The sequence below is a fragment of the Mus musculus genome, chromosome 1 (genome assembly GCF_000001635.26).
Source record: "Mus musculus strain C57BL/6J chromosome 1, GRCm38.p6 C57BL/6J".
Lineage (NCBI taxonomy): Eukaryota > Metazoa > Chordata > Mammalia > Rodentia > Muridae > Mus > Mus musculus.
Window position 1 is genome coordinate 131,744,022 of NC_000067.6, and position 27,483 is coordinate 131,771,504.

Here is a 27,483-nt window from a genome sequence, read left to right on the forward strand (position 1 = left end):
AGAGCCCTTTCACACACCTCAGGAACACCTCTCTGCTGCCCGCTGCCCAGACACACCTGCAGCCCTGCCCAGCCGGCTCTGCTCACCCAGAGGTAAGCCCCACCCAGCCCAACCCACCCAAGGGCTGGGGGTTATCCAGGGAAGAGAGCAGGCCCCAGGGGTACCTTCAGAAGAGAGATGACGTGGTGGGGGCTTAGGAACCTGAGTACACATGGGAAGGACGTTCTGAACCGGATCCTATGAGCAGCCCTCCAGTCCTTGTGGAGCGCACCATAAAGACCTCAGCTGCTAGGGTGAGTTTCACTGGAAGAATACACAGAATGGACTCTATTGGAGGAGCTCAAAGACACCCAGTCAGAGTCAGGCAAACAGGGCCTTCCAGGAAAAGGAATGGAGCTTGAACCTTTCTGAGCCACCCCCTCCACTTTCTACTTCTTTTCAAGTCCTGGAAGCAGAGAGCTAGCTCTTGGTGCATCTCGAAGTGGCTGTGTCCCCGTCCTTCTGTCTCTACACCCTTTCCTTCCCTCGCTTATTTCCCCATTTCGGGGTATTCTGCATGAGCTCTGTGGACTCCTATTTGGTCCCTGTTGCTTCCATGAAGCTAAAAGAGGTAACTGGAGAGGAAGATAAGGAGCTGAAGGCAAGTGAGGGACAGGCTCTATTGAGCTTAGAGCGTTTCGTGGTGCAGCATCGGGAGGGTCTGGGCCAGTACACTGGTGAGGAGCCAGACTCACAGGCGCCCAGATCCTGAGCCTCCCAGCCCACAGTTCTAAGAGGTCCCAAGGCATCCTTGGGCAGTGTCTCTACTTCTGGAAAACAGCCCAGAGGTTCTCCAGGCTGGGCCAAGCAAATCTGTTATCATCGTGACACCAACTATTCAGTTGAGCTTAGGCCTGTTAGGTGAGAATGCCTGGATGGGTCCCTTAAAGTAGCAAAGCCTTCCCCACCCTGAAATAGGGCAGACTGGGAGAGGATTTTTCTCCCTTAGTGTTTTTACTCAAAGATGATCCTCCCCCAGAGCCCCTGCCGCCCCCAGCAGGCTCTCAGAACCAGCTCTGCTACTCCACCAGGCTTTCTGGCCCCTCCCGGGGTCTGACCTGCCCTGAGGCTCACTCTAGGAAATCCTGATGCAAAGGTCTTTCTTTATCTCTTAGTACTCAGGGGCTTCCAGCAGAGTGACATATAATCTGAATTTAGTGAGAATGTCTCAAACTATACAAAATGACCTCTAGAGGTTTGCTAAAGAAATGGAGACCAGCTGGATGTGAGCCAAATCATGGAGGGTGACGTGGTCATGATTTGGAAGATATAATCCTCCAGGGGAGGTCAGACTTCACTCAGTGCTGTCTTCGGTTTTGACCTATATTCTCGGGGATCACTGGTCTTTTCAGGAACTTCTAAGAATCTTATTCCGTGTCCTTCCAGGGACCTTGTGACCTTGTACAGGTCTCACTGTTAGACTCTGTTCAGCGTCTCACCTTACGGCCTCTACTGGAACTTAGCCCCAGGTCATCTGTTCTCAACAGGGAAAGCAGCAGGGTGGGTGGGCCTGGAGATACAGAATGGAGACTTGAGACTCCCACACAACAGGGAGTCCCCTTTAAAGGATGCAGTCCCAGAGCATCCACGGAGTCAACATTTGCCTTGAGGACATCCTCCTCCACAACAGAGGAGGGCATCAGCCTGGGGTTAGAAAGGGACTACAGATTTGCACCAGAAATTCCATGACAATTGAAAGAGAGAACATTTCAAAATGCCTTAGGGACACACAGGCTCCTACAGCCTCCTTCTGCCTGCCAGGACCTCAGTCTCCAGCCAGGATCCCAACCTTCTCTCCTGTCACCAGCTGATGTCCCCACTCTAGCCAGACAGAGGCTGCCTTTCTCGGGATAGTTACCCCTGATGAAGAAGGCAAGGAACAAGTCCTTGGAGCCCAGGGGACCTCAAGGTGACCTCTCCTCTCCCCAGAACATAGCCATCCGACAGGTAGAGTCCTGTGATAAGGAATCTGCCAACCTAGGTCTGCCCCAGTGTCTGGCAAGGTGTGTCAAGGAAAAATCCCGAGGCACCCTTCCCCCAGCCAGGGCTTAGGAAGGAAGTCACTCTGGGCTACAGTGACAGGGTCACCTCCAGACATGACAGAAATCCAGGGGCAGGCGCTCACCTTTCTGTTCCCCAATGTCCCTTCTCCTACAGAAAAGACTCAGAGTGGGAGGGCCTGTGACTGGAGCATAGGAATAAGTAGGAAAGGGGAAGGCACGGAAAGACAAGTGAGCTGCCTAGCTAGGAAGGGACTCTTCCAGACACAGTCATGATAAAAACAAATGGCCAGGATTGACTGCTTCCCTGGGCCCAGCACCCCAGTTCATTCCCTTGGGCATCACGCTGAGCTCAACCCCTCAAGCATTCTAAGAGGATTCACAGATCTAGTTTGGCATAGGGAGGGGGCCCAGTGAGCTTTCCTTTGTAGGAACTTGTTTGAGGGGGTCCCCACAGAGTCCATCTGTCACTTTCTCCAGCTCCTCAGCTGTACAAGATCCCTAGATTCCTCCAATGCCTGGATGATCTCATTCCTTCCCCAGCCCAGGTTTAGGAATTGTCTGTGTAACCATCTCTCTCTCTCTCTCTCTCTCTCTCTCTCTCTCCAACCCTCTTAAGTCCTAAAGAGCCCACCTCTAGCTCTTCAGGATGCCCTCCCCCTTTTATCCACAGTGAGAGTCACCTTCCTGTTCCTCGGTACTGTCACTCGGCACCTGAAATCCCTCCAGTGGAGGGGCTCACACTGTGATAGGGCAGGGCTCAATACACAACGATGACCGACAGCCGCAGAACACTTGACCCACCAGGGCTGTGTGTTTAACTAGGGATCAATTCATCTCATCTCTGATTCCTCTCTCAATCTTGCTCCCTTTTGTTGTGTGTGTGGTGCCTACGGAGTCAGAAGAGGCTGTCAGATTCCCTGGAACTGGAGTTAGGGATGGGTGTAAGCCACCATGTGGATGCTGGGAATTGAGCTCCAGTCCTCTGCAACTGCTCTGAACCCTGAAGCCATCCCTCCAGCCTTCTGAAAACTCTCTCACCTTCCCACCCAACCCAACATCAGAAGGCTCTCTTAGCACTCTGAGAACCCCCACCAAGCCCTACTACAAAAGGTTGAGGTTTCCTCACCGTGATCTCACACCCTTTTCCCTTCCAAGGCCTGAGGTTAGCTGAGATCGAAGGGACTCTCCCTGCTATGCCCAGCCCTATCTGAAAACAGAAAGTATGAGGAAGGTGCCTCTTCTTCAGGAGCCAGGGATGCCCCTGAGCCTTCACTAGCAACTCTGTCTGCCACCTTGCTGGACCAGCTGGGGCCAGGGAAGGAGGCAGAACATAGGCAGAGTCCTCAAGATGAGAAACAGAATCCGAAAGTCTTGTCTGAGCAGAGCTCATCAGAGAGCCCGGGTCAGTGTTGTCCCTGGGAGTCCAGTACCCTCTTCCTTCATACGCATTTGAATAGTCAGCAGAGGCCTGGTTCACACAGATCTGCAGTTCTTCATGACTCAGTTCTTTCATTCACAAATTACGAGAATTAATTGAGCCAGCACCATCCTCAAGTCCCCTTCTAGCCAGAAAGCCCTGACTTGGTCCACCTGCTGGTTTCTCCTTTTTATAAACAGGTTTGTGGAAAGCCCTGGTTCCCTGCAACAACCTGGTCCTGGAATAGGAGAGGAGGATACGGGAAAGTGGCAGGCTGGAGTTACCAAATGCAAAGGGACTTTTTCCTTCTGTTAGCCTGTGTCACTGGGGACTCCCAGAGTTCAGGCTGCAGGGAAGCCTTGCCCAGAGAGGCAAAGACCATGCTGAGTCACCCATCCAGTGCCTTCTAAAGGGCTGGCAACCCTGTCCCTTTCCTCCCTCATTTTCCTGGACAGGCAGCCAGGAATGGCAGAAGCCCACTTCAGTAGCTACAGAGTAGCCATGAAGGAGAGCTGAGAGGAAGAATAGTCCCCCTCGGCAGGGGGAGTGGGAAAGGTTTCTGGATAGGGGTTGGGGAGGAACTCAAGCCGGTCTCAAGGACAGGCAGCAATGAGTCAGAGCACCTGGGGTGAGGAGGAACTCTGGAGAGAGACCCAAGCCTGTCTGGGGTGAACAACCTGCCTGCATGGGGCAGAGGGACCAGCTAACCGGATCATCCAACACAAGGCCAAAGCGAGGAGCCTGGGCTTGGTCCTCCCAGAAATGATGACTGGGGCTTCCGAGCAGGACATAAGTACCGCGTGGAAGGGGAGAGCTGGTGGCCAAGAAGTCACCTAAGAATGTTGCTTTCGTGAAGTGAGACCGGGAGGGTGGGGGCAGGGTGAAGTCAATTGCACCAGCAGGAAAAGAAAAAGAAAAAAAAAAAAAAAGGACGGAAGTAGCAATAGGACTGGTGAACAAACTGAATGTGGAGGCTGGGGGATGGAGACGAGTGGCAGGAAAGGAGTGACAGAGCAAACAGGCATCTGGAATAGTAGCATGGGATATCCCAGTCTCAAAGTGTGCTAGCAGAACAGGGAGCCTTTAAAATAGCCTGGGACAACCCTTCAGCCCACCACATCCTACAGGCTGGCACAGGAGCAAGATCTCCTCCCGTTCTTCTAAGTGGCTCTGCTTTTTGTCAATCAGCTCACCTTGAAACATTTGGCCAGTTCTTTTGGTCCATTCGGTGGTCTGGGACACACTCCACACACTGCAAGCATCCCTGAAGCCAGGCCTGGCACTATGGGTTCCTCTGGGGCATCAGACTCCTCACCCCCTGCTCCCAGTGAGCCTGCCAAGCAAGCCAGCTAGAAAGCCAGCCCCTGGCAGACCCCCAGGGAAGTTGGAAGGAAGAATGAAGTCATGGTGCTCCATGGAGCATGAAGACTGGATGCTGGAGAATCATATCCCACAAGGAAGAAAGCATCCTCCCATCTTAATAATCACTGCCATTGCCACCTGCTGGGAACCTAGGAAACACATGTGTGTCACACATGAGCTCGCTTAATCCTCACAACAACTGTCGGGACTGTTATTATCCCCACTTATGGGATGAAGAAGCTGCACCTGTGAACCCAGGTCACTCTAAAGCTTAGGATGTTTTCTTGAAACCACATCCGAGTTTCTCCCACTACACGTCTCACATACCACGGCCCTTACTCATTTCTGCCCAGGTCTCCTCCAAAACTCCATTGGTTGATTCACTCAACAAGCATTTGCTAGGTACAAAATACCAGGCAAGGAGCTGGGCAGGGGCTCTGTGGGTAGGTTCATCCACACACCTTACCCTCTGGTGGGTATCATCGTGGGGTTTTACTAACAGGCCAACCTGGACGTTCCAAAGGAAGGCTTTCTCTGCCCACAGACCAAAGGGTTGGGTACACCAATCAATTGGAACACAACTTCCTTAACCAAGACACTCATGTTGTTGTCCCTCTACTCCTTTTTCTTAATTCCTTCTTGACCATCACACATATGTCCCTGTGAAGTAAGGAGCCCACCCCACTGTGCTGATGAGGGGCTGGAGGCTCAGAGACACAATGCCACCCCTTCCTTTCTTCTTTCCAAAATAGCCAGAACCCAGTCTCTGGATTTTCAGCTCTTTCTAGTGTTCTCTTCCATAAAGGCAAATGCACTAACCCACTCCGTGAGGCCTTCACCTAGAAAGTCTGGCAGGGTGGGTCCCTCTGGGGTTACACATCTTCAACACTATCCTCTCAAGTGGGGGGCCTCCCTCAAACCACCGCGTCTACCTCCTCCCCTGAGGGCCTCCACACAGCTTTAACAATTCTCACAGGGAACTCCTCTGGGCCCCAAGGGCCCTTGGCACCAAGATCTGCCCTGCTCAGCTCCTGGAACATCAGTGAAATTGCGCAAAGAGTGAGGAGGAGAGAAGCACCCATACACAAGGGTGGGGGAGAGGCTGGGCACAGGAAGCTGTGGGAGAGAGCCAAAGCCGACCATGCAGACTTCCCCAAGCACACCATTGTCCTTCCTGGGGAAACCTGTTGGTGAAGTCGTAGGCAGACAGTCTTATCCAACAGAGGTCCTCCTGAGGTCACATTGGCCATCCCCCTGCCTCTAGGCAGGCTGTTGTCCCATTTGTTCTAAGCTAACTGGCTGAATGATACGAGCCCTTCTGGCAGGGAAACAGAGGCCTGGGGGCAAGAAGCAGTCTGTGGAGCCATCCTGGGCTGAGGGGAATAGGGGTAACGTATTGGAAACCAGCTGTGACTTTTGTCCTTGTACTCCCACCTTCTCTCTGCCTGGTGTTCAGCGGGAGTGACAGTGATGTCACAGGTGTGGAGTGCCAGCCACGTGCTGGGTGCCAAGCAAAACAGCCAGGGCGAGTGTGTGTATCATCAGTACCTGAGAAGGAAGGCCATCGAAAGAAGTGAGTCTGGCGGAAAGACTTGACAGAGGAAGGGAGGCACCTTGCTAAATAGGGGCGGGAAGACGGGAATAAATCTCTGTTGCAGTGAGGACCGGAGAGAGGAGGCCCCAGCTGGCCCTGAGAAGGGATGCCCCTCACCTTTCCACACTCTGCTTCTCCCAAAGCTTGTCAATGTCCCAGACATGAACCAGCCCAGGCCCCGCTACGTGGTAGACAGAGCTGCGTACTCCCTCTCCCTCTTCGATGATGAGTTTGAGAAGAAGGACCGTGCCTACCCGGTGGGAGAGAAGCTTCGCAACACTTTCAGGTAATGTGGCTCCTGGACCAGCCCCCAGGGGGTTAGGAAAGCCCTGGGGGAGGGGAGATTCTGAACCCTGAAGATTAGACCCTTAGGGAGGATGGAGAGGGGAACTAGAAGGGCTAGCTGTTTCAGAGCGTTGTAAGGTGTCTCTACCCCCTGCCCTGGGTTCCCTGAAGTCCTAGTCCTCCCACACCTCTCTTGGGTCCTCAAATGACCTGTGGTTGGATGTACTACAACATGGAGTGGAAATGGGCATGTGAGCTTCTCCTCCGTGCCCCGTGCCTTGTGTGTCATGTGTCAAAGGTTACCCCATCTTCCCACGCCTCATTCTCTCTTGCATAGCCCTTCTTCCATCTGGTTCAAAGAATTCCTAGAGGAGGTCCTAAATTCCTAGGCTGTACTGAAAGGGACTTCACTAGCCTTCAGGGTCTTCCCACTCTCAGGTCCCTGGGCTCTGGTGGTAGGTTGTGCAACCCATCAGCCAAAGGAAAGGGCTGTACACAGTGGCCCATACACATACCCCAGAACCCTGGGCCACAGGCTCCATCCTCCCTGTCCTCAGACTTCTGGCAAGCCTCACATTCCCTCGCTCCCTTGGGGAAACAGCTGATTCAGTTACTTGGATTGAGGTCACTGGCAGCAGCTGAAGTGGAGCCACAGGTGGAACTGGTTGAGGCCGGGGAATCACCCACTGGAGTCTTTACTAAAAATCCTAGTTCAGCCCTGCCTCTCCTGGGAGGCTCCACCTCTGCTCAGTGACACTCAAGAGCTGTGTGCCCAGTGTCTGAGCCCTGTCCCCAAAACTATGCTCCCCAGACAGATGGGCTCAGCCAGTCTCTGTGTCCTATGAGATCACATTTAAGTTGTTTGCATGCTGGAGGGATGGAGGATCTGATGTATTCCTGAAGTTTAGGGTTCATTAAAACCATAGAGAGGCAGAAACTAACAGTTCCCATGACGTTGGCACAAGAGCCTTGAACAGTGTCTTACACACAGGCAGTGCTCCAATAAATACTGGTTGAATGAATGGATGAATGAATGAATGAATGAATGTCTAGAGAGCTAATCCCTCCCTCCAATTCTGTCCTGCCCTCTGAGGCTTCTGTATAAGTTGTCTGGCATCTCTTTCTAGCACCTCCTTCAGACTTCAGGTTGCTTTACCTGACATATGGCAGGGGTGTGAGAAGGCTGGGCATGTGAGTTGTATTCCTTTCCAGCCAACTGTCTACCGGTGAGTCCAGTTTTCTCCGCCATAAGCCACCCTGACAGAGCGCCTGCAGGACTGTCGCCTCCTGGCACAAGGCTTTCAGTATGCATCAAGCTGTTCACCATGTCTTGGCTGCAAGAAACACCACAAGCCACAGAAGAGGCTGAGCTGACAGGGGCTGCTGCAGATGCCGTTCTACCGAATATTTAATCGGGACAGGGAAAAAAAAATCTGCCTATACTTTCCAGGATACAAAGCATTGTCTGTGTTGGTTTCAGTCTTGGGTGACATCCAAGGCCCCAGTGTCAGGGAAACTATTGTTGAGCAACAGCAACGAGTAAAGATTGGTGCGGGGCAGGAAAGGAAGCCTAATCAGACCGTGAGTCACCGGAGGGACCCAGAGCCTTTGCCTTTCCCTCACCTGAGAGAAGAAAAGCAACCCACCCCCCACCCCAAGTCATCAATCCACCGGCTGTCACCCTTGGGTTTGTAAGCCCTTGTTCCTTCCGGCTACTCGTGAGTTTCCCTGAAAGGATCTCAGGGTGTTCCACAAACAGAGAAGAGATCGATACTCCTTACCCTGTTGGCCAAGGAATGGCTCTCCCATCTTTTCACTCTGATGCTTTGCCAGGGGTGAACGCCCATGCTAGACTCACCAAAGGTAGAGGAAACCAGGTTGGCAGCGTGCACTTCATGGGGACAACAGAGATTGCCTGTTTCTGAGAAATTTAAAGAGAAAAGGAGCCAACATTGATGCCCAGGGTGTGTTGCTGAGGACTCTCCAGTATAAAACATAGCTTTCCCTCCTGGATATCCTGCAGTGCAAGATGTGCGCTCAGGATACTGACTGCACTAAGATTGGGTGAACCGAATGACAGGCATGTTAGCCTCTCTCTGCAACCTGCCCTCCTCTCCTGCAGGTGCTCCTCAGCCAAGTTCAAAGCCTTTGTGTTTGGGCTGTTGCCTGTGCTCTCCTGGCTCCCTAAATACAAGATCAAAGACTACATCATCCCTGACTTGCTGGGTGGACTCAGTGGAGGGTGTATCCAGGTGCCACAAGGTGAGAGTACCCTCAGCCGGGCCTAACTGGTCACTCCCTCCTGTTCTTTCCCCATCTCCACCCCCTACCCCTGGGAACCAGATGCTCTCCAGAGCTAAGCCTCACTCTTTTTTTTTTTTTTTTTTTCCTCCTGCAGGCATGGCATTTGCATTGCTGGCCAACCTTCCTGCTGTCAACGGTCTCTACTCCTCCTTCTTCCCCCTCCTGACCTATTTCTTCTTAGGGGGTATTCACCAGATGGTGCCAGGTAAGGTCTCTCCCCTCTGGCAAGCGCAATGACTTGGACCCCAAAGACTCAGGGCATGATGAAGGAGGCTCAGTTTCCACCTCCATTCTCTTGGGATTGATGTTAATCCGACCTGAAAGGATGGTTGCTGCATCCGTCCTAGGTCCTCAATGACCTTAGAGAAATCACTTTATCCATGTGAGCTCTCAGCACACCCTGTTCCATCTCCCTCTCAGGATGGAGGGCAAAGTGCAACAGAACAAGATATACCATATGCTATGCAGCCAAACAGATTCAAGAAATGGCTGCTCTCAGCAGGGATATTTGGAGTTATCTAGTGGTTAGTGAGATGGAGCAAAAGAACCTGGACATGGGGCTGGTTTCTGGTCCAGGATCTGTTGCTTGCATTTGGAGTTGGTGTCCAATGAGATAATGTTAACAAGGATGTGTACAATCTGGGGAAGTGTGTCTGTGGCAGCTTAGAGATAGCTGCTGGTAGAGAGTTGTGCTGGCAGAGACCAGTGTAGGGAGCCATTCAAATAAGCTGGCACATGTTCCTGGGCTGGACCCTTTGATCATTTCCATGGGCACACTGCAAACTTCTGACTTCACCACAGGTACCTTTGCCGTTATCAGCATCCTGGTGGGTAACATCTGTCTGCAGCTGGCCCCAGAGTCGAAATTCCAGATCTTCAACAATGTCACCAATGAGACCTACGTGGACACAGCAGCCATGGAGGCAGAAAGACTGCATGTGTCTGCGACACTTGCCTGCCTGACTGCTGTCATCCAGGTGAGCCTCGTAGTCCCTACCAATGACCTCACTGGAGAAGGTGGCAGACCAACTTAATGCTACCTCAAACCCCACAGTGTGCTGTTAAAGCTGATTTAGAGCTCTGCTGTCCTCCCCATGCTAAGGCCAAAAAGGACCTTAAAAATATCTTAGCATCCCCACCACCCACCAACCTCCGTTTATCTGATGGAGCTATCTTGACCATAAAGTCTGCCTAGAACCTTTCAGATGCCCCTTAGAGAAACTCTGATCTTTGCCAGCATCCCTCCTGCCTCCACAGCCTCCTCTTCCCCAGTTCCAGGCTCAGGAACACTGCATCAGCCAACCATCTAACCAGAAGTACAAGAGGTTCCTCTGGTGTTGATGAAAAAAATGTAGTGTGGCCATGTGCAAGTTCACAGCCATTCCAGAGAGGACTGGTCACTCACTCATCACTCACCTAATGTTTTCTGGTTGCTTTGCTCTGCCAGGAATTGAGCTAAGCCCTCAGGATACAAAGATAAGTTAAAAAAAAAAAAAAAAAAAAAAAAAAAAAAAAGCCCAGTTCACAAGTGGCTCCAAGCAGGACAGAGGAAGTGACCTTGTCAATAGATAAATTTGTGTGCTATGGTGAGATAAGAGGCACAGCAGAGCCATGAACAAGTGGTTATGGGGATCTAGGAAAGTCCTCAGAGAGGAGGGGACATTTGACCTGAGAAAGCAGAGATGAGTAGTTCATCGGCGCCTAAATGAACAGGCACAAAGGCTGCACCAGGCAGAGGGAACTACACCAAAGAGCAAGGAGGCCCAAGACGATGCAGCCTGACCAGGAAGGGAACAGCAAGGAGTTCGGTGTGGTTCGAGGGCAGTAGGTCAGAGGAAGTTAGAAAGGCAGGCAGGGGCCCAATAATAAAGTCAGTGGGTCTTATCAATTACAGAAAGATGGTGGGTAGATAGACCCAAGGCAGGAATTCTGCAGAGACCCTGGCAGGAGGGACAGAGTGGTGGCTGTGGAGAAGGAGATGGTGGGTGGAAGGAAGAAACATTTTGCCAAGAGCATTAGCTTGTGGTGAGCCGCGTGTGGGAGGGAAGGCGGTGTGACTCTTGAGTTTTGGTTGGGCAACAGGTGGCACTGGAGGAGGAGCGAATTTATTTTAAGATGAAGAAACTGAAGCCAGCTTGGTGAAGTGACAGAGAGGCTATGTACTGAGGGGACCTTGGTCTGGTGGCAGGCAGCCAGCTCATAGTGAGTGGCAGGGAAAGGCTGCAGGAGCCTCTTCTCCCTGAGTCCCTACTGTCTCTGAGTTACATGAGGCTCCAGGCTGGGCTGTGTGTCAGGCAAGCATTGGAGCAGATGACCCATCATGGCCTGTCACTTTCCTCCTTCCAGATGGCCTTGGGCTTCATGCAGTTTGGCTTTGTTGCCATCTACCTCTCTGAGTCCTTTATCCGGGGCTTCATGACAGCCGCTGGCCTGCAGATTCTCATCTCTGTGCTCAAGTACATCTTTGGTCTGACCATTCCCTCCTATACAGGCCCTGGCTCCATCGTCTTTGTGAGTCTAGAAACACCCTCCAGGGAGGGGCAGGGTGGGAGCAGAGTTCACATCCTTAGGAGTGGTGAACTATTCATCCTGATAGCTGACTGGGCCACTGTAGAGAGGATCCCAGTGGGTTCTCCTTGTGGGAAAGGGGTCTAACACAGATTCTCGTACACTCACTGGGGCTCTCCATGGTCAATCCCTGCAGAAAAGGAGACCCCCATTCCAATGCCTCAACTCCTTTACCTGGGAAATCCTGCTTTTTTAGCTTAAACTAAAAGAAAAGAAAATCCGTCATCTTCAAGTCCCCAGCTCCCACATCAGGTGGATCATAACCCCTTATAACTGTAGCTCTAGGCAATCTGACACTCTTCTGGCCTCCACAGGCACCTGCACACACATGCACCATACACTAGACACATACACACACACACACACACACACACACACACACACACATCTTATATTTATAAGAAAGGATGCTATCTTAGCATTCGCTCCTGATATACCCTGTGGGAGAGGGTAGTTGGAGATGGGATGGTATTCACAACCAGGGTTGTGTTCTGCCTTTGTATGTCTCCAGCGGCATCTCTCCCCTGGGCCAGGCACCCAAGGGCAGGGCAGTATGGGAAGAAAGGATGAGAGCTTGTGATGCTCTCTCCCCTAGACCTTCATTGACATTTGCAAAAACCTCCCCCACACCAACATCGCCTCGCTCATCTTTGCCCTGGTCAGCGGTGTCTTCCTGGTGCTGGTGAAGGAACTCAACGCTCGGTACATGCACAAGATCCACTTCCCCATCCCTACAGAGATGATTGTGGTGAGGAGCCCTCCTGCCTGGGGATGGGATCAGGATGGGAGGAGGGATATGAGCAAAAGAGCCCTTGTCCATCCCTCTGCCCATTCCACTGGCAGCCAATGGGACCAGAAGTCACATGTGAATGTGTTCTATGGCCACTATGTGACCCCCCCCACCATGTAACTCCTGGGGCTATCTCATACACACACTCCCCTAAGGAGGCAAGACAGTGGGATCTGGGAAAAGATATAAGAAAGAGCTCAAACCTAGCCCTAAGTAAGAGCCAATATCCGTTCTTCACTTTTGGGATTTACAGGTGGTAGTTGCAACCGCTATCTCTGGGAGCTGCAAGATGCCAAAAAAATACCACATGCAGATTGTGGGGGAGATCCGACAAGGGTGAGTCCAGATCACTCAGGGGTCCACTGCACCTCATTCTACACCTGAGCCGGGGAGCGAATGAGCAGCTCTAAAGTTCATTAGAAACTATATGGCCCTGACTCAGAAAAGCCACATAACCAGCCCACACTGACCATTTTATGGAAAGTGGGTCTTAAAGGAGACAACCTTCCCCAGCCCCCATAAGTTTTGTGTACTGAATACAGTCTCTCTCTGGTCCACCCATCACCGGCTTTTCACTTTGCTGTAAATGCACATTCTTTATCCATGCAGAGAGGTAGCTACTGAGATCAACTAAGTTCTTTAAGCATACATGCTGGACCCAGGAAGACCAGGGCAAAGCTTGCCCCACAGAGCTGGAAGAGGGGAGGGAGGAGGCAACACCTCACAGTCCCAGAGGTCTATGGGTCTGAAAACTAGTATGTACAAAGAGTTCAGAATCTGAGCACAATGAAGCCTTCCCATCTGCCGGCTTATTGACGGGGAGAAGTTAGGTCTCTTAAGCCCTGGCTTCCTTCTTTAAAAATCAAGAGCAATAGAACCTGCCCTCTGATTATGATCGAGATCACATGGTACAGGCCATACAAGTAAGACCCTGGCATATGGAGGGAGCTCAGCTCCCCTCCTTCTCACACCCTTGGACCCTGCCTCTTTTGGATCTTTGGCAGGTTTCCCACTCCGGTGGCACCGATGGTTTCGCAGTGGAAGGACATGGTGGGCACAGCCTTCTCCCTGGCAATTGTGGGCTATGTCATCAATCTGGCTATGGGCCGCACCCTGGCCAGCAAGCATGGCTATGATGTGGATTCTAACCAGGTATCTCCAGCTGCCCCTGGCAGGGCTCAGGGGTACGGGCCCACAGAATCCTATTAATGACAGCTAAGGAGGTTGGGGGTATGGCTCAGTGGTAGAGTCCCTGCCTAGCATACAGGAGGCACCCCAGCCCCTCCCAGAGGGGAGAAAAAGATGTCTTGGGACTCTGTCCTGATGTGAAGCAGTAGGGATAGGGAATTAGACCTAAGAGGTTGACCCCTTATTTTTAACATTCTTTTTTCTTCCTTCCTTTCTTCCTTCCTTCCTTCCTTCCTTCCTTCCTTCCTTCCTTCCTTCCTTCCTTCCTTTCTTTCCTTCCTTCCTTCCTTCCTTCCTCTCTCTCTCTTTTTCTCTTTCTTTCTTTTTTTCTTTCTTTCTTTTTCCTTTCTCTCTTTCTTTTATGTGTGGGGAGTCTTAGGAGAAAGCTTACATGTTCATGAGCACACACATGTATATGCACATATATATGCATTCATATACATGTATGTGTGTGCTACCTATGGAGGCCAGAGGATACTATTTAATGTCTTCCTCTATCACTTTCCAACCTTTTCGGGGGAGGGAGCGGACAGAGTCCCTCACTGAACTAGAGCTCACTGACTGGCTACATTGTCTAACCCGTAAGCTCTGGGAATCCTCCTGTCTCAGCCTCCTCAGCACTGGGATCCCATGTTTAACTTTTTCACATAGGAGCTGGAGGTCTGAACCCAGGTCCTCATGTCCATGAGGCATATTTTACCTGCTGAACCATCTCCCCAGCCATGAGGCTAGCCTTTTGAGTGCTTATGGTTGTATGGCATTACTGGCCCTTCCTAACCATAGGCCCCTGGCCCTCCTCACACAGATGACAGGTATCTCCAGCTGCCCCTGGCAGGGCTCAGGGGTACGGGGTAGGTCAGCCCTACTCCCTCCCAACCAACCCTGCTATCTCTCCACAGGAGATGATTGCCCTGGGCTGTAGCAACTTCTTCGGCTCCTTTTTCAAGATCCACGTCATTTGCTGCGCTCTCTCAGTCACACTGGCTGTGGATGGGGCTGGAGGGAAATCCCAGGTAAGCTTTGTCTCAGGGAACTGGGGTAGGAGTGAAAAGAGAGTAACTGTCCCTGAGAAGTTCAGGGGCCATGGGCATGCCAGCCTTACCCAGCTAGCTTCCATTCTACCCAATGATCAGCTGGGAAGCAGCCAAGTCAGCAAGCCCGCTCACCCCAGCTCTTTCCCTGACTAGGTGGCCAGCTTGTGTGTGTCTCTGGTGGTGATGATCACCATGCTGGTCCTGGGATCCTATCTGTACCCTCTCCCCAAGGTAAGAGCCCAACTGAGGGGGAGACTGGGGGAACAGTGACCGCCTGCAGCAAAACAATCCCTATGAGTGGGAGTAGCGCTTGGTTGGCCATCACTGTCACCTTTGGTTTCCGTTATCCTACGAAGTAAATTATGTAAATTTTATTCCTCCATTGTATGGGTGAGGGGGAGACTGAAGCTGACTGTCTGGCTTGTCGGTGAGACGGCTGCTGGGTAGTGTGTTACTGATTCCAACCTCCGGCTTTCTGGGAGTTTTATTCCTAGGCAGGAGAATAGTGGGCAAGGTATCTGGTATTTCAGGGCACCCTCAGAGCCTCTCACAAAGATGTTAAGGTGTGAGCCATCCAAGGATGCAGGGAGAGGAGAAATGTAAAACTGGGCCCAGAACGAAGTGTGTGGCTCCAGAGGCTACACTTGCCAATCCTCAGATTGAGGAGGAATTTGGGGAAAGAATTCTGGAACTTTTGCCTTGTCCTGCCAGACTCCAGGGTCAGGCATGTGTAGGAAGGCCAGGGTGATGGGGATATCTCAAATGACACGTGGCAATGTTCTGCTTCTCCAGGCTGTGCTAGGTGCCCTGATCGCTGTCAATCTCAAGAACTCCCTGAAGCAGCTCACTGACCCCTACTACCTCTGGAGGAAGAGTAAGCTAGACTGTGTAAGTGTGTGTGTGTGTGTGTGTGTGTGTGTGGACTGTGTAAGTGTGTGTGTGTGTGTGTGTGTGTGTGTGTGTGTGTGGACTATGTAAGTGTGTGTGTGTGTGTGTGTGTGTGGACTATGTAAGTGTGTGTGTGTGTGTGTGTGTGTGTGTGTACTGTGTAAGTGTGTGTGTGTACTGTGTAAGTGTGTGTGTGTGTGTGGACTGTGTAAGTGTGTCTGTGTATGTCCTGCCCTCCTGTAACCTGCAGCTCTGGCCTGATGCAAAGCCCTTTTGTCTGCTGTTCCCCAGACCCCAGGGCTTGAGAAGCCAAGCTGTGGAGAGAGGCACTCTTTGTTCAACCACTCCCTGGCTCTGTAGCCAATAGCAAATTCTTTCACTTCCCTGGCCCTCAGCTCCCGCACCTCTGAAGTAGACACGTGCTCTCTCCACTTTGGGATGGCTTATGAAGAAGATGGGTTCATACTCGCAAAACTGCATGTGGTCTGGGTTAACGTGCGTCATCAACAAAACTTAGTATCTATTACTTTTATAATTTACTGTGCCCCCTCCAATTAAAAAAAAGATCATTCTGTGAAGGAAGGAAGAAAAAAAAAAGCTTAGAACATAAAGACTGGGCTCCTGAGCAAGTTTCTAGGCTTCTCTAGGGTTCTACTTCCTCCTCTATTTGTGGGATGAACTTGTGCTCTGCATTATATACTGGCTCTGAGGTTAACTGAATCACAATGGGAAAGCACCATACTACGTAAACATCCTTCGAGTGTGACTTCATACTGCAGCTGTGCCTTCACAGGCAGGACTGATAAAAGCTCCAGCATACTGACAATGCTGTCCTGTTTCTACCTTAGCCCACCCACCATAGCCCAGAGACTTACTAAACCCGATTGAGGATGACAAAAGTCAGGCTCAGAATGGCAGAGGCGGTGGAGGAAGCAAGTGCCAGGGTCTAGCTGGAAACTTCCTGCTGGGCTCCAGACTTCTGGGCTGTCCTGCCTCTAGAAGGCAGAGGCTTGCCTGCACCATGGAGGGAAGGAAGTCTTTAAAGTTAGAAAATGTGTGGTCCCTTTGGGGACTCCCAGTGAGCAGAGGAGACAGGAAGAAACTAGATGCTCTAATTCCCAGCTAATTCCCAAGGATCGGCTTTTACCACCTGGCATCCATCTCCTGGCTTTGGCCGTAGTCCCTGGTAGCCATGTGATGTTGTCATGTGACTTGATCTTCAGTGGGCTTCTACAGAAATTCCCAACAGAGACTGACCCCCTTTAACAGCAAGTCTCAACCTGTGGGTAATGACCCCTGTTGGGAATCCAGCGGTCCTTTCACAGGGGTCACATATTAGATATCCCGTATATCAAATAGTTAATTATGATTATCATCGTGTGTATCATTAATGTATCATCATCATACACTATACATCAGATGATATCAGTAGCAAAATTATAGTTTTAAAGTAGCAACAAAATAATTTTATGGTTGGAGGTCACCATAACATTAAAGGGTTACAGATTCGGAAGGTTGAGAAGCACAGCTTTAGAGCCATTTAGAAGCTCCCTGGGGGCCCTTAAGGGAGAACACACCCGACCAGGAGACCTGCCCCACACTTTCTGTTCAGGAGCTGAGTTCCCATCAAAGCATGGACACCTCACTGTTAGATAGGAAGAGAGCTCACATCCATAACACACTGCAAGTCTAGGACCAGAGACTCTCTGACACCCCGGTCTTCTTGCAGAGTGGACTTCATTTTCCCTTGTGTGGACTAGGAAACCGGCTCTCCCGGCTATACAGTTCAGAACCCAGCTTGGAACCTGGGTGCACCTGACCCGGGGGCACGCTCTTCTTACTCTGCTCATGCGCCCTCTCTGCTCACACTTCTGTATTCTATTAAAATAGAAGGCTAGATTTCTATTTTTAAAACTAGACCAAGGTAGGGGTGAGGTAGGGGTGGAGCTCAATGGTAGGGTACTTGTCTGGTATATGAGGCCCTGTATCCAATCATTGGCTCTGGAGGGGGGAAAAGGTCATGAGCTGCACTTGGTATAAGAGAAGCAGGCAAACAAAGCAAAGCGCCAGTACGTGACTCACTGCAAAAATGAAGCAAGAGCAGAAGAGATCTGAGCTGGGCAGGGTAACCAGGACCTTGACTAATCCTGAGGACTTCCTGAAAGAGGCAGTTTTTCACCCCGGGCTGCCTTTGACATCCTTCTCCTCACAGTGTGTCTGGGTGGTGAGCTTCCTCTCCTCGTTCTTCCTGAGCCTGCCCTACGGTGTCGCAGTGGGTGTAGCCTTCTCCATCCTGGTTGTGATCTTCCAGACCCAGTTGTAAGTGACAACCCCGCCCCTCCCAGGCACAGTATGGGGTTGCTGGACCAGTCTGCAAGGGGACTCCCATGCCAAGACGTAGCATACATAGCACACTGTACATTCTGCCTTCTGGGCCCAGCACAGGGACATGCTACCAGACCTCAGAAGTACAGAGTTCGGCCAAGACAGTGGGCATAGACTAAGCTACCTAATTTCTGTACCCTAAAACCTCAGAGCAAACCAGCATGGTTTCAGAGGACTGGGGATGAGGGGAAGCAGACAGGAAAGAGTGAGTGAAACCCACCATCCCTCTAGAAACACTGAGAACCTCAGCTCAAATGGGACCCTACCCCGGGAACACTAGGTCAGAGGATGGACTCTGTGCTCTTCCTCCAAAAGTAGCCATCAGAGCAGGTGAGGCTGCCACAGAGGAGCTAAGTGGGCAACAATTGCCGCTGAGTGTTGGAGAAACCTTGTCTTCTTGTAAACTCAGAACCAGGGACTTACAGGCTTCTCACCTAAGGACTCTTCTTCCTTCTCCCCTGAGCCTAGTCTGGGGGCCACTTCAAAACATGCCTAGTGGTAGACCAGCCAGAGACATCAGACCCAGGTCCCCAGGGCAGAAAGACTAACAAGCCTACATAAGAGCAGGAGTCCCAGAGATGTAGAGATGGCTCAGAGATTAGGAGCACCGGCTACTCTTCCAGAGGTTCTGAGTTAAATTCTCAGCACCCACATGGTGGCTCGCAACCATCTGTAATGAGATCTGATGCCCTCTTCTAGGGTGTCTGAAGACAGTACAGTGGACTCATATACATAAAATAAATAAATAAATAAATAAATAAATAAATAAATAAATATTTTTAGGAAAAACAAAGAGCAGGAGTTCCGATCCAGCACCCGTATCGCTCTACCGTGTGAGCATCCATCCATACCCCCCTCTCTCCTCTTCTTCCTCTAGTCGAAATGGCTCCACACTGGCCCAGGTCATGGACACGGACATCTATGTGAACCCCAAGACCTACAACAGGGTACGTGATTCAAGCTTAGAACCTCCCTCCTTCACTCTGTCCCCTCCCCAAGACCTATCTGTGACCTGAGCTCAGTCTCTCTGTCACAGGCCCAGGAAATTGCGGGAGTTAAGATTGTCACTTACTGCTCCCCTCTCTACTTTGCCAACTCAGAGATCTTCAGGCAAAAAGTCATTGCCAAGGTAAGCCTCCATCCTTGCTGACCAGAAGGGCTGAAAAGAGAGTGACCAGAAGATGGAAGCAGAAAGGGGCTAGGCGCCAAGGGCAGGCCATCCCACAGAGGTACAGGTCGAGATTGCTGTTGGTCCTCTCCCCACAGACAGGTATGGACCCCCAGAAAGTATTACTCGCCAAGCAGAAATATCTCCGGAAGCAGGAGAAGAGGACGGCGATACCCACACAGCAGAGAAAGTCCCTCTTCATGAAAACCAAGGTGAACTATGGCCTGGACCAGCTCCAGGCCCATTCTTAACTTGACCCTAACTCCCAGCCTGCAGCACCGTGAGAGGGAGGCAGGAAGTCTCTGGGAGCACTTGCTGGGAGCACTGATGGTCACTCTTCTAGGGGAAGGCTGTCAGCTCCTGGGTACCAGTGCACCCCATCTTCAATGGGAATTTTCTAGGTGGCCAGGCTGTGTGAGAGTAGAAGTATAGGAGAAGCAGGCAGACATGGGTAAATGCACTGGGAACCCTGCTCTCATCCTCTCTCTTATTCTCTCCCTTGTTCTCTCTCTCTCTCTCTCTCTCTCTCTCTTTCTCTCTCTCTCTCTCTCTCCTCAAGCAGAGCAGCCAAGGCTTCAGGCTTCTTCTTCAGGTTCTTGCCACTTGGGTTGGAGAGACAAGCCTGCAGGCCTCCATAGGAAGGGCTTTAGGAGAAACCTGTATTCACCACCAAGCTGAGACGTTGCTCTCCTGCCTCTGCTTGGCGTTCAGTGCCAAGGTCCTGACTGCCCCCCTTTCCACCCACAGACGGTCTCTCTACAGGAACTCCAACAGGACTTTGAAAGTGCTCCCTCTACTGACCCCAACAACAACCAAGCTCCTGCGGCTGAGGCTCACATATCCTACATCACCTTCAGTCCAGACGCCTCCACAGCTGCTGCATGTGAGCTGCCCGCCTCCACTCGGTCCCCCCAGGAGGCTAGTGACACTCTAGCCAGTGTGCCGCCCTTTGTCACCTTCCACACTCTCATCCTTGACATGAGTGGAGTCAGCTTTGTGGATTTGATGGGCATCAAAGCTCTCGCCAAGGTGAGGCTCCGTAGGGTGGGAGGAGCTTGTGTGGACAACTCCTGTCCATTTCCCTCCAGGCCCTCATTTGAACTAGCCGAGGGAGGTTCCAGACCCTAGGGACTCCTTGCCCCCAATGCAAACAGAGTGGACACACTCTTCAGTGCAAGTTGAGGACACTGAAGCATTGGAGTGAGTTCCCTGAGCCTCAGCACACCCACCAAGACCATCCTGCATTCTTTATCGAGTTATCAGTCCCAGACCACACCTTGGGTCCTCTGACTGAGGCCATTGGTCCTGCTGCCCACACTCACCAGTGAAGCCAGGAGAGAAGACACCATAGTACCTGCCGTGTACTAACACATAGGTCAAGCAGGCAGCCTGAGGATGCCAAGAATACAAGGGTCACTCTGATCACTCTTCAGTGGCCCTGCCAATGCCAGGTTGACAGCGAGCCTCAGAGAGGCCCCAGTGAAGGCAATCCAGGAGAGCAGAGAGGCTCAAAGCAGTTGATGTCACTACCAGGCAGGGACAGTGAAGGCCCTTCTCTGGTGTTGAGCTCAACTGACTTCTCTAGGTTGGACAATGAGGTGGAGACCTTCACTGAAAGCTTGCCTCATGGAACCTTGGTTCTGAACACTGAAAGCAAAGGTCTGGCCCTTAAAACAGGTCATGGTAACTTGAAGTGTCTGCCACACTGGCAGAGCCCCATTTCCGCTCCACTCCTCAGAGAGGCCTTGGGCCAACACTCCAGAGAGACCTAGGGTGCTCTCTGCCACTCATGCCTGTGGCTGCCAGGGCCCTCAGGATTGCTTGTCTGTTTGGCTTCCCCTCTGAAGTGTGTTTCATGAGTCGTTTTTAAGACCCACTCAAAACATTCCTTTCCTTTCTTTTCTCCCATTTCCTTCCCCTCCCTTCCCCAACTCCTCTAGCTAAGCTCCACCTATGAGAAGATCGGAGTCCAGATCTTTCTGGTAAACATCCACGGTAAGAAAACTGGGGGTCAGGTGGGCATTTAGGGGACCAGAGGCTGGAAAGGGATGCAGTGGGGACGGGTGAGCAGGTGAGCATCCTGTGGGCGGGGTATGTTCATGCCATTGAGAGTAGATAGAATTATATTCTGTTCACCCTAGTTTGTGTGTATGCTGAACCTAGCCAGCCAAGTCACTTTCTCCATCTTGGGGTTCATTTCCATACATAAAAAAATCGGGGTGGGGGTCGACTGGTTGAACTTGGGATCCTTTCCAAATCAGAAGGTTCATGGATCTGTTTTAGCACAGAAAACCCACATGCCCTGGCTTCCCAGAGACTTGTCTCCAAAGGGTGCTTTAAGCAGCCTCAAGGACATGTCTCCAAGCAAAGGACACTCGCTGCATTTGCACATATGCCAAGGGCAAAAAACACACAGAGACCAAGAGAAATATGAAGGGGATGCATACACATCCAGATGCCACCCAGCAGGGCTCTTCAAGGGCCCCATAAAGAGCACATTCATAACTCTTACCCCCGTGACCACTCCCCAAAAAACCATCTCCAGAATGTGATCAGAGTAAGGGCTCAGCCACATGTTGGAAGTTTGAGGAAAGAGGAAGACTGGGCCTTGAGGGCTGGAATTGGCAGCCATTTCCACGTGGATGTATTAACCTTTCCTTGACAAGCAACAACATCGCAAATCTAACCACTTCCTTCTGGTCGGGCTCATACTGCCCTCTGCCGTCCAGAACTGATACTGCAGGGCCAATTGTCCGCTTTCCCCCACCAGCCCCTCCCACCAACTCCAATCCACCAAGGCTGTTAGTTATCTTTTCCTGTTACCTGCCTTCTTACAGCCCAGGTGTATAATGACATCAGCCACGGAGGTGTCTTTGAAGATGGGTGTGTACAGCGCAGTCACGTGTTCCCCAGCATCCACGATGCAGTCCTCTTTGCCCAAGCAAATGCTAGAGAAGCCCCAGACCGCAACTTCCATGGGGTAAGTCTTCACGCCTAGAGAATCCTAGGTTCCAGCTCTCACAAGCAGGAGGACAAACGGACATCAGAAAGAACTGGAGATGGTTTAAGTTCCAATACCAATTCTGCCGTCTAGTTCTTTTGAATCTCGGGTCCCTGTCTATAGAATGGCACCGCCAACCATTGCCTGCCACACTAGGCTTGTTTCTGTTTAGGATTAAGTGATAATTATGCATCTGACATAAAGATTTGATGTTATTGATTGCTACTTATATATGCTGTCTCGCCTCCCACCACCTTCACTTTTTTTGGTAGTGGTGGTGGTGCCCTGGCTTGGAAATTTCAAGCTAAGGTGAATAGAGAAGCTGAGTTTTGTCTCAGCCTCTCAGCATTTAATTTACTAGCTCAGTGAGTGGTATGAGAGGAAGACATAAATAATTCTGTCTAAAATTTCAGAAATCTGAAGAGTCTGACCTAGCCACCCTTCACCTGCAGGTCCTGGAAAACTAGGGACCTAATTCCTGAGCCTTGTCCACAGGGACTCTTTTTATTATTAGATATTTTCTTTATTTACATTTCAAATGTTACCCCCTTTCCTCATTTCCCCTCTGAAAACCCCCTTATCCCATCCCCCCTCCCCCTGCTCACTAACCCACCCATTCCTGCTTCCCTGTCCTGGCATTCCCCTACACTGAGACATAGAGCCTTCACAAGGCCATCCTCTGCCACATATGCAACTGAAACCTTGAGTCCCTCCTTGTGTACTCTTTGATTGGTGATTTAATCCCTGGGAGCTCTGGGGTTACTGGTTATTTCATATTGTTGTTTCTCCTATGGGCCTGCAAACCCCTTCAGCTCCTTGGGTCCTTTCTCTAGCTCCTCCATTGGGGACCCTGTGCTCAGTCTAATGGATGATTGTGAGCATCCACTTCTGTGTTTGTCAGGCACTGGCAGAGCCTCTCAGGAGAGAGCTATGTCAGGCTCCTGTCAGCAAGCACTTGTTGGCATCCACAATAATGTATGGATTTGGTGATTGTATATGGGATCAATCCCCAGGTGGGACAGTCCCTGGATGGCCTTTCCTTCAGTCTCTGCTACACACTTTGTCGCTGTATCTCTTCCCATGGGTATCCATGGGACTCTTAAGAGTCCTTGTTATTTGTCATTACACCAATGACATCCAATTATTACACTTTAAGTGTAATATATGGTTTCAGTCTTTTGCATTTATTTAATGTGCATATATGTGTGTATAGACAAACACATCATGTCATGCATGTGGAGGCCAGAGGACAACCTATCCCTGTCCTTCTACCATATGGGTCCTGGGGATCAAATTTGGGTTCCTCAGCTTGGTGACAAGTGCCTTTACCCACTGAGCCATCTCTCTCACCCTTGTTTTAATATTTGTAAATAATTTATATTGCATACATTCTCTGCTTATCTATTATAAATCTTTCTCTCTCTCTCACACACACACACACACAATGCATACACACTCCTTACAATAGTGCGGTGAAGGAGAAAGCCAGCAAAAGGAGTTTGAATATTCTACCTTTACAGAACTCCAAAGAAAAGGAATCCCAAGGCCAAGCAACCTGCACCTCCTTGCCTATGATACTCACAAGGGGGCAGGCCTTGTGCACATCTGCCTCTAGCTGTGCTGTATCATGAGGCAGAGGAGGGCCAAAGATGGGAAAGGAGGAAACATGGGGTCCTCTAGAGCCTGCCCCCTTCCTGCCACCGTGCATCCACTGATGCTCTGATCTCTGAGCTCATCCTGCACCCGCTTCCTTCCCTTCAGGCTCCAGGGGATACTGAGTTCTCCTTGTATGACTCAGAAGAGGAAGGTCCCAGCTATTGGGACTTAGAACAGGTGAGTAGAGGGGCAAAAGGTGAGGGAGGAGAGAAATCCTGCTTCCATCTCAGGGGTTTGCTGGCTGTCTCCTCCAGCTCAGAGCTGTAACCTTGAAGGTGGCAAGGTGTCACCTGTCTTTTAATAATGACTCTTCTTAGCATCAATACACACAGGGGGCAGGGGTATCCTATGGAATGAGGTAGCCTCTGTAATAAGTCCTAGGGAATTGTTACTGGGGGTTTGTTTGTTTGTTTGTTTGTTTGTTTGTTCTGAGACAGGGTTTCTCTGTGTAGCCCTGGCTGTCCTGGAACTCAATTTGTAGACCAGGCTGGCATTAAATTCATAGAGATCCACTTGCTTCTGCATCTGGAGAAATGAGATTACAGTCTTGTGCTACCATGCCTGGCTAAGAATTGCTATCTATTCTTAACTCTCCAGTGTACCAAACCTGTGATTGTTGATGCCTCCATGAGACCACTGGGCCTGTTGTTATTATCTGTAAAATAAGAGTCATTTTTGGTAAACATGTGCCCTGCAAGACTGGCAGGAGGGGCTACTCATCTTTCATTAATTCATGAGGTGTTTTTGGAACACCTCCCACTTGCCTGACACTGTTGCAAGTGGGCATATGCAGCAATGAACAAAGGCCCCCGTTCTTTAGAAACTGCATACTGGGAGAATCAGATGACGTAGGAGTTATTATTGCAACTGGATAGGCATTTAAAACTAGAAGCTATGCAATACAAACTGCTACTGTCCTCTTGGGGTTTGTGGAATTTATCACCATTCTAGTGGCCCGAATTAAAGAAAGCAGGTGACTACATTTAGAGAAATATGGCCTAGGGTCTGTTAAACTAGTATCTCTCTTCCCAGCCTTTCCTTGTTTGAGTTCCATGGTCCTCTGAGTGCTGGGAGCAAGAGCAACCTAAGAGCTAACAGGCTCACTCATGAGCTCTCTTAGAACTCCAGCACATTAAAAAGAAGAAGAAGAAGAATTAAAGACCTAGATGGGACAGAAATGATACAGCTTCTCTAGTCTTGACACTGGTGTTAATTCTTAAAAAGCAGAGCTGACACTGGAGAAGAAAGTCCCAAAGATCACACACAGCATGGCTGGGAGGAACACAGTTCACAGTTAGATGCTACTAGCCCTTTCTCCCATCACCCAGTATTAGTTCATGTCTTATGCTAGCCTGACTCTCCCCTGCTCACCTGCAAATACAGTCTCGGGGTGCTTCATCCTGGCCCGTGGTACATAGTCACTTCTTGGTTGCAGTCACTCTAACTCCAGCAGATCTAGTCCTCTCCCCTCACCCATCCTTCCTGTGATCTCTGCAGGAGATGTTCGGGACCATGTTTCACACAGAGACCCTGACTGCCCTGTGAGGACCCATTTGGTTCCCATATTTCCTCCTGAGGGCCTGGCATCTGGAATTTCCATGGATGATACACTCGGGATTGCAGGAGTGACTGAGAGAAGAGTATGTCTGCCAAGATGCTAGAGCCTCTCTCAACTCTTTGTTTTCTCTTCCACCTTTCCCTCTCTCCCTGTCTCCCCGGGAGAGAGCCATCTCAGCCTCTGCAGCTGGATGAGCAAGCTCTGACAAGGATGAGACTCTGGTGAACCCATCTCATCACCTCCCCCTTCCCACTCAAGCCTGGGCCAACTATAAGCTCATACCTCCCATCAACGCAAGCCCCACCCCATGGCAGCTGACTTCCAGCCTTTAGAGTGAGCTAAGAACAGAATGATAAGAGCACCTGTGCTAAGCTGGACTGCAGTTCAAATGTATCTGTGTCCTGAGTGATTCTGCCTTGGAAGGTTTCAGGCTGTGGTGGAACACAGAGATGAATGGGGTTACAATGGTGAAGCTTGTCCCTCCGGTTGCTCCTTCTAGTTGTTAGCTTTGTGCCTCAAAGACACTGTACTACTCACAACCCAGGAGTCTCTGTCTTTGTGCCCATTTCCCTCTCATTTTCCTAAGACTGCCCAGGCCCCCACTGCTGTCCAGCACTTCAGACTCTAGTGTGGACAGTGGGCAGGACCCTCAAGATTATCAGCACTACCTCTCCAGGGACAGCACACAAAGGGACCTGATTCCACCTTATGAATCTTCCCCGCCTGGAGGCCACCCCATCCTGGGGAACAGGTGACTGGCAGAATCCTGATACAGCAGCAGCTATTCTGCACAAAATCTTCTAAGGAACCCTCTTTACTGGATGAATGGAAGGAGTAATATGTTGCTAATGTAAACTCGGGCAAACTGGTGGATCCTAGGCCCTGACAGTCCACCTGACCTCGGAGCCCGTATTGCCTCACTTGGGAAATCTGTCCTGTCCATTTTCACTTGAAAGGACAGCTCAGTTGCACCCACCCCTATCAGCCTGTACCATCCAGAGCTGTGATGGTAGGTCCCAACAGGCAGGGGAGGAACTTCTGAGGTACCAACTTCATAGCCCTACTGTGTATAGATTTGAAGGATTGTTCCAGACTGGATCTCCCTCTACGTGGAACTCTTAACAATCTCCAGACATTTTTACCCTTAGGAAAATTGACAACAGGAGTGAAATTCTCAGGTAAACAAAGATTTCTTAGAGACATCCTACTGTTGACTTGAAAGTAAAAGGTCCTCTCTCTCTCTCTCTCTCTCTCTCTCCACACACACACACACACACACACACACACACACACACACACACACACACATCTTATAAAAACTAACTACCATAAAAGTACACAGAAAATCTGGCCTCTCTTCTTTGTTCTCCAAGCTCCTTCAATGTAATGACCCCTATCCCAACAGGTTGGGCCGGCCCAAATAGGAAAACAACCCAATTATTAGCTTCAGCCTGTCCGTCATTATGCGTCTCTGTGTTAATAAGCTAGTGAGCTAGTCTTCATAGAGTTAAAGAACAGGGCTCTGACAACGAGCCAACACATTCTTGGCCACAGCTGTTCCTTCTCAGTGAATTCATTATGCCATCTGGCTGCCAATGGAGCCCAAAACTTGGAAGGCAGAAAGACAATGTTATCTGGGATTCACTGTGCCCTGCACTCAAAGTGCTAAATTCCAGAAGGAAGAGAACCTCAGCCAATGACAATCTACCCTCCCCTACTCCACCTCCTCCAAAGTACAGGAAGCAGAGAAGGTCACAGAGCCTCAGGACATTATTAATCCCCTTTGAACCAAGTGTCTAGATCCCATTGACCTGCAGACCAGACCTGGGACTGAAAGGGATGGCAGACTCACAGTGGCCGGGTTTTGGAGTTTGGGGGTGTGGATCGGCAACATGTTGAATCTATATACACTCACAGAACCTATGGTGAATGTGTGGTTAGACATAGAGGGTGGAGGGGTACAAAAAAGGTGCTGAAGAAAACTCCACAGTCGCAACTCTTGGGGTAGAATATAAACATTACACAGACTGCTGCCCTGGACATGACTGAGGCAGGAAGGGAGGGTGTGTGTGAGGGAACAGTAATCCAGATTTCCCATACCTGTGCATGTTCTTACAGACACTGACCTAGGACATAGATTCCCTAGGAAGGCTGCAAACTTACCTCTTGAGATATTTGTATAATTTATTTAAATGCCAGTCTCCTTTATTTGTTTTGGTAATAAAGTGGTCTTGAAATGTGAA

The 27,483-nt window shown here is 50.5% G+C and overlaps 1 protein-coding gene across 5 annotated transcripts; it reads left to right on the top strand.

The window, feature by feature from the left end:
• Positions 1-27,483, top strand: Slc26a9 (solute carrier family 26, member 9). 5 transcript variants are annotated; one of them, XM_006529700.2, is made up of 22 exons: positions 8-92; positions 6,278-6,394; positions 6,559-6,701; positions 8,823-8,962; positions 9,099-9,209; positions 9,806-9,981; positions 11,351-11,515; positions 12,168-12,320; positions 12,616-12,698; positions 13,367-13,514; positions 14,450-14,563; positions 14,738-14,815; positions 15,377-15,472; positions 17,685-17,791; positions 18,735-18,804; positions 18,894-18,986; positions 19,124-19,237; positions 19,773-20,054; positions 20,966-21,020; positions 21,863-22,005; positions 23,788-23,859; positions 25,180-27,483. In XM_006529700.2, the coding sequence occupies exons 3-22, from the start codon at positions 6,577-6,579 to the stop codon at positions 25,225-25,227; spliced, it is 2,373 nt and encodes a 790-aa protein (XP_006529763.1). In that variant the 5' UTR covers positions 8-92; positions 6,278-6,394; positions 6,559-6,576; the 3' UTR covers positions 25,228-27,483. The 5 variants fall into 5 exon arrangements, 4 of the variants coding, with proteins under 4 accessions (NP_796217.2, XP_006529763.1, XP_030110840.1 ...); NM_177243.4 differs by lacking the exon at positions 6,278-6,394 and having other exon boundaries at positions 1-92; positions 25,180-26,384; XM_030254980.1 differs by lacking the exons at positions 8-92; positions 6,278-6,394; positions 6,559-6,701 and having other exon boundaries at positions 12,084-12,320.

Coding starts and splice junctions, on each gene's coding strand:
- Slc26a9 (NM_177243.4), top strand. CDS start 6,577: ATGAACCAGCCCAGGCCCCGCTACGTGGTAGACAGAGCTGCGTACTCC. Junction 6,702..8,822: donor AAGCTTCGCAACACTTTCAG/GTAATGTGGCTC, acceptor CCTCTCCTGCAG/GTGCTCCTCAGCCAAGTTCA. Junction 20,055..20,965: donor GCATCAAAGCTCTCGCCAAG/GTGAGGCTCCGT, acceptor CAACTCCTCTAG/CTAAGCTCCACCTATGAGAA.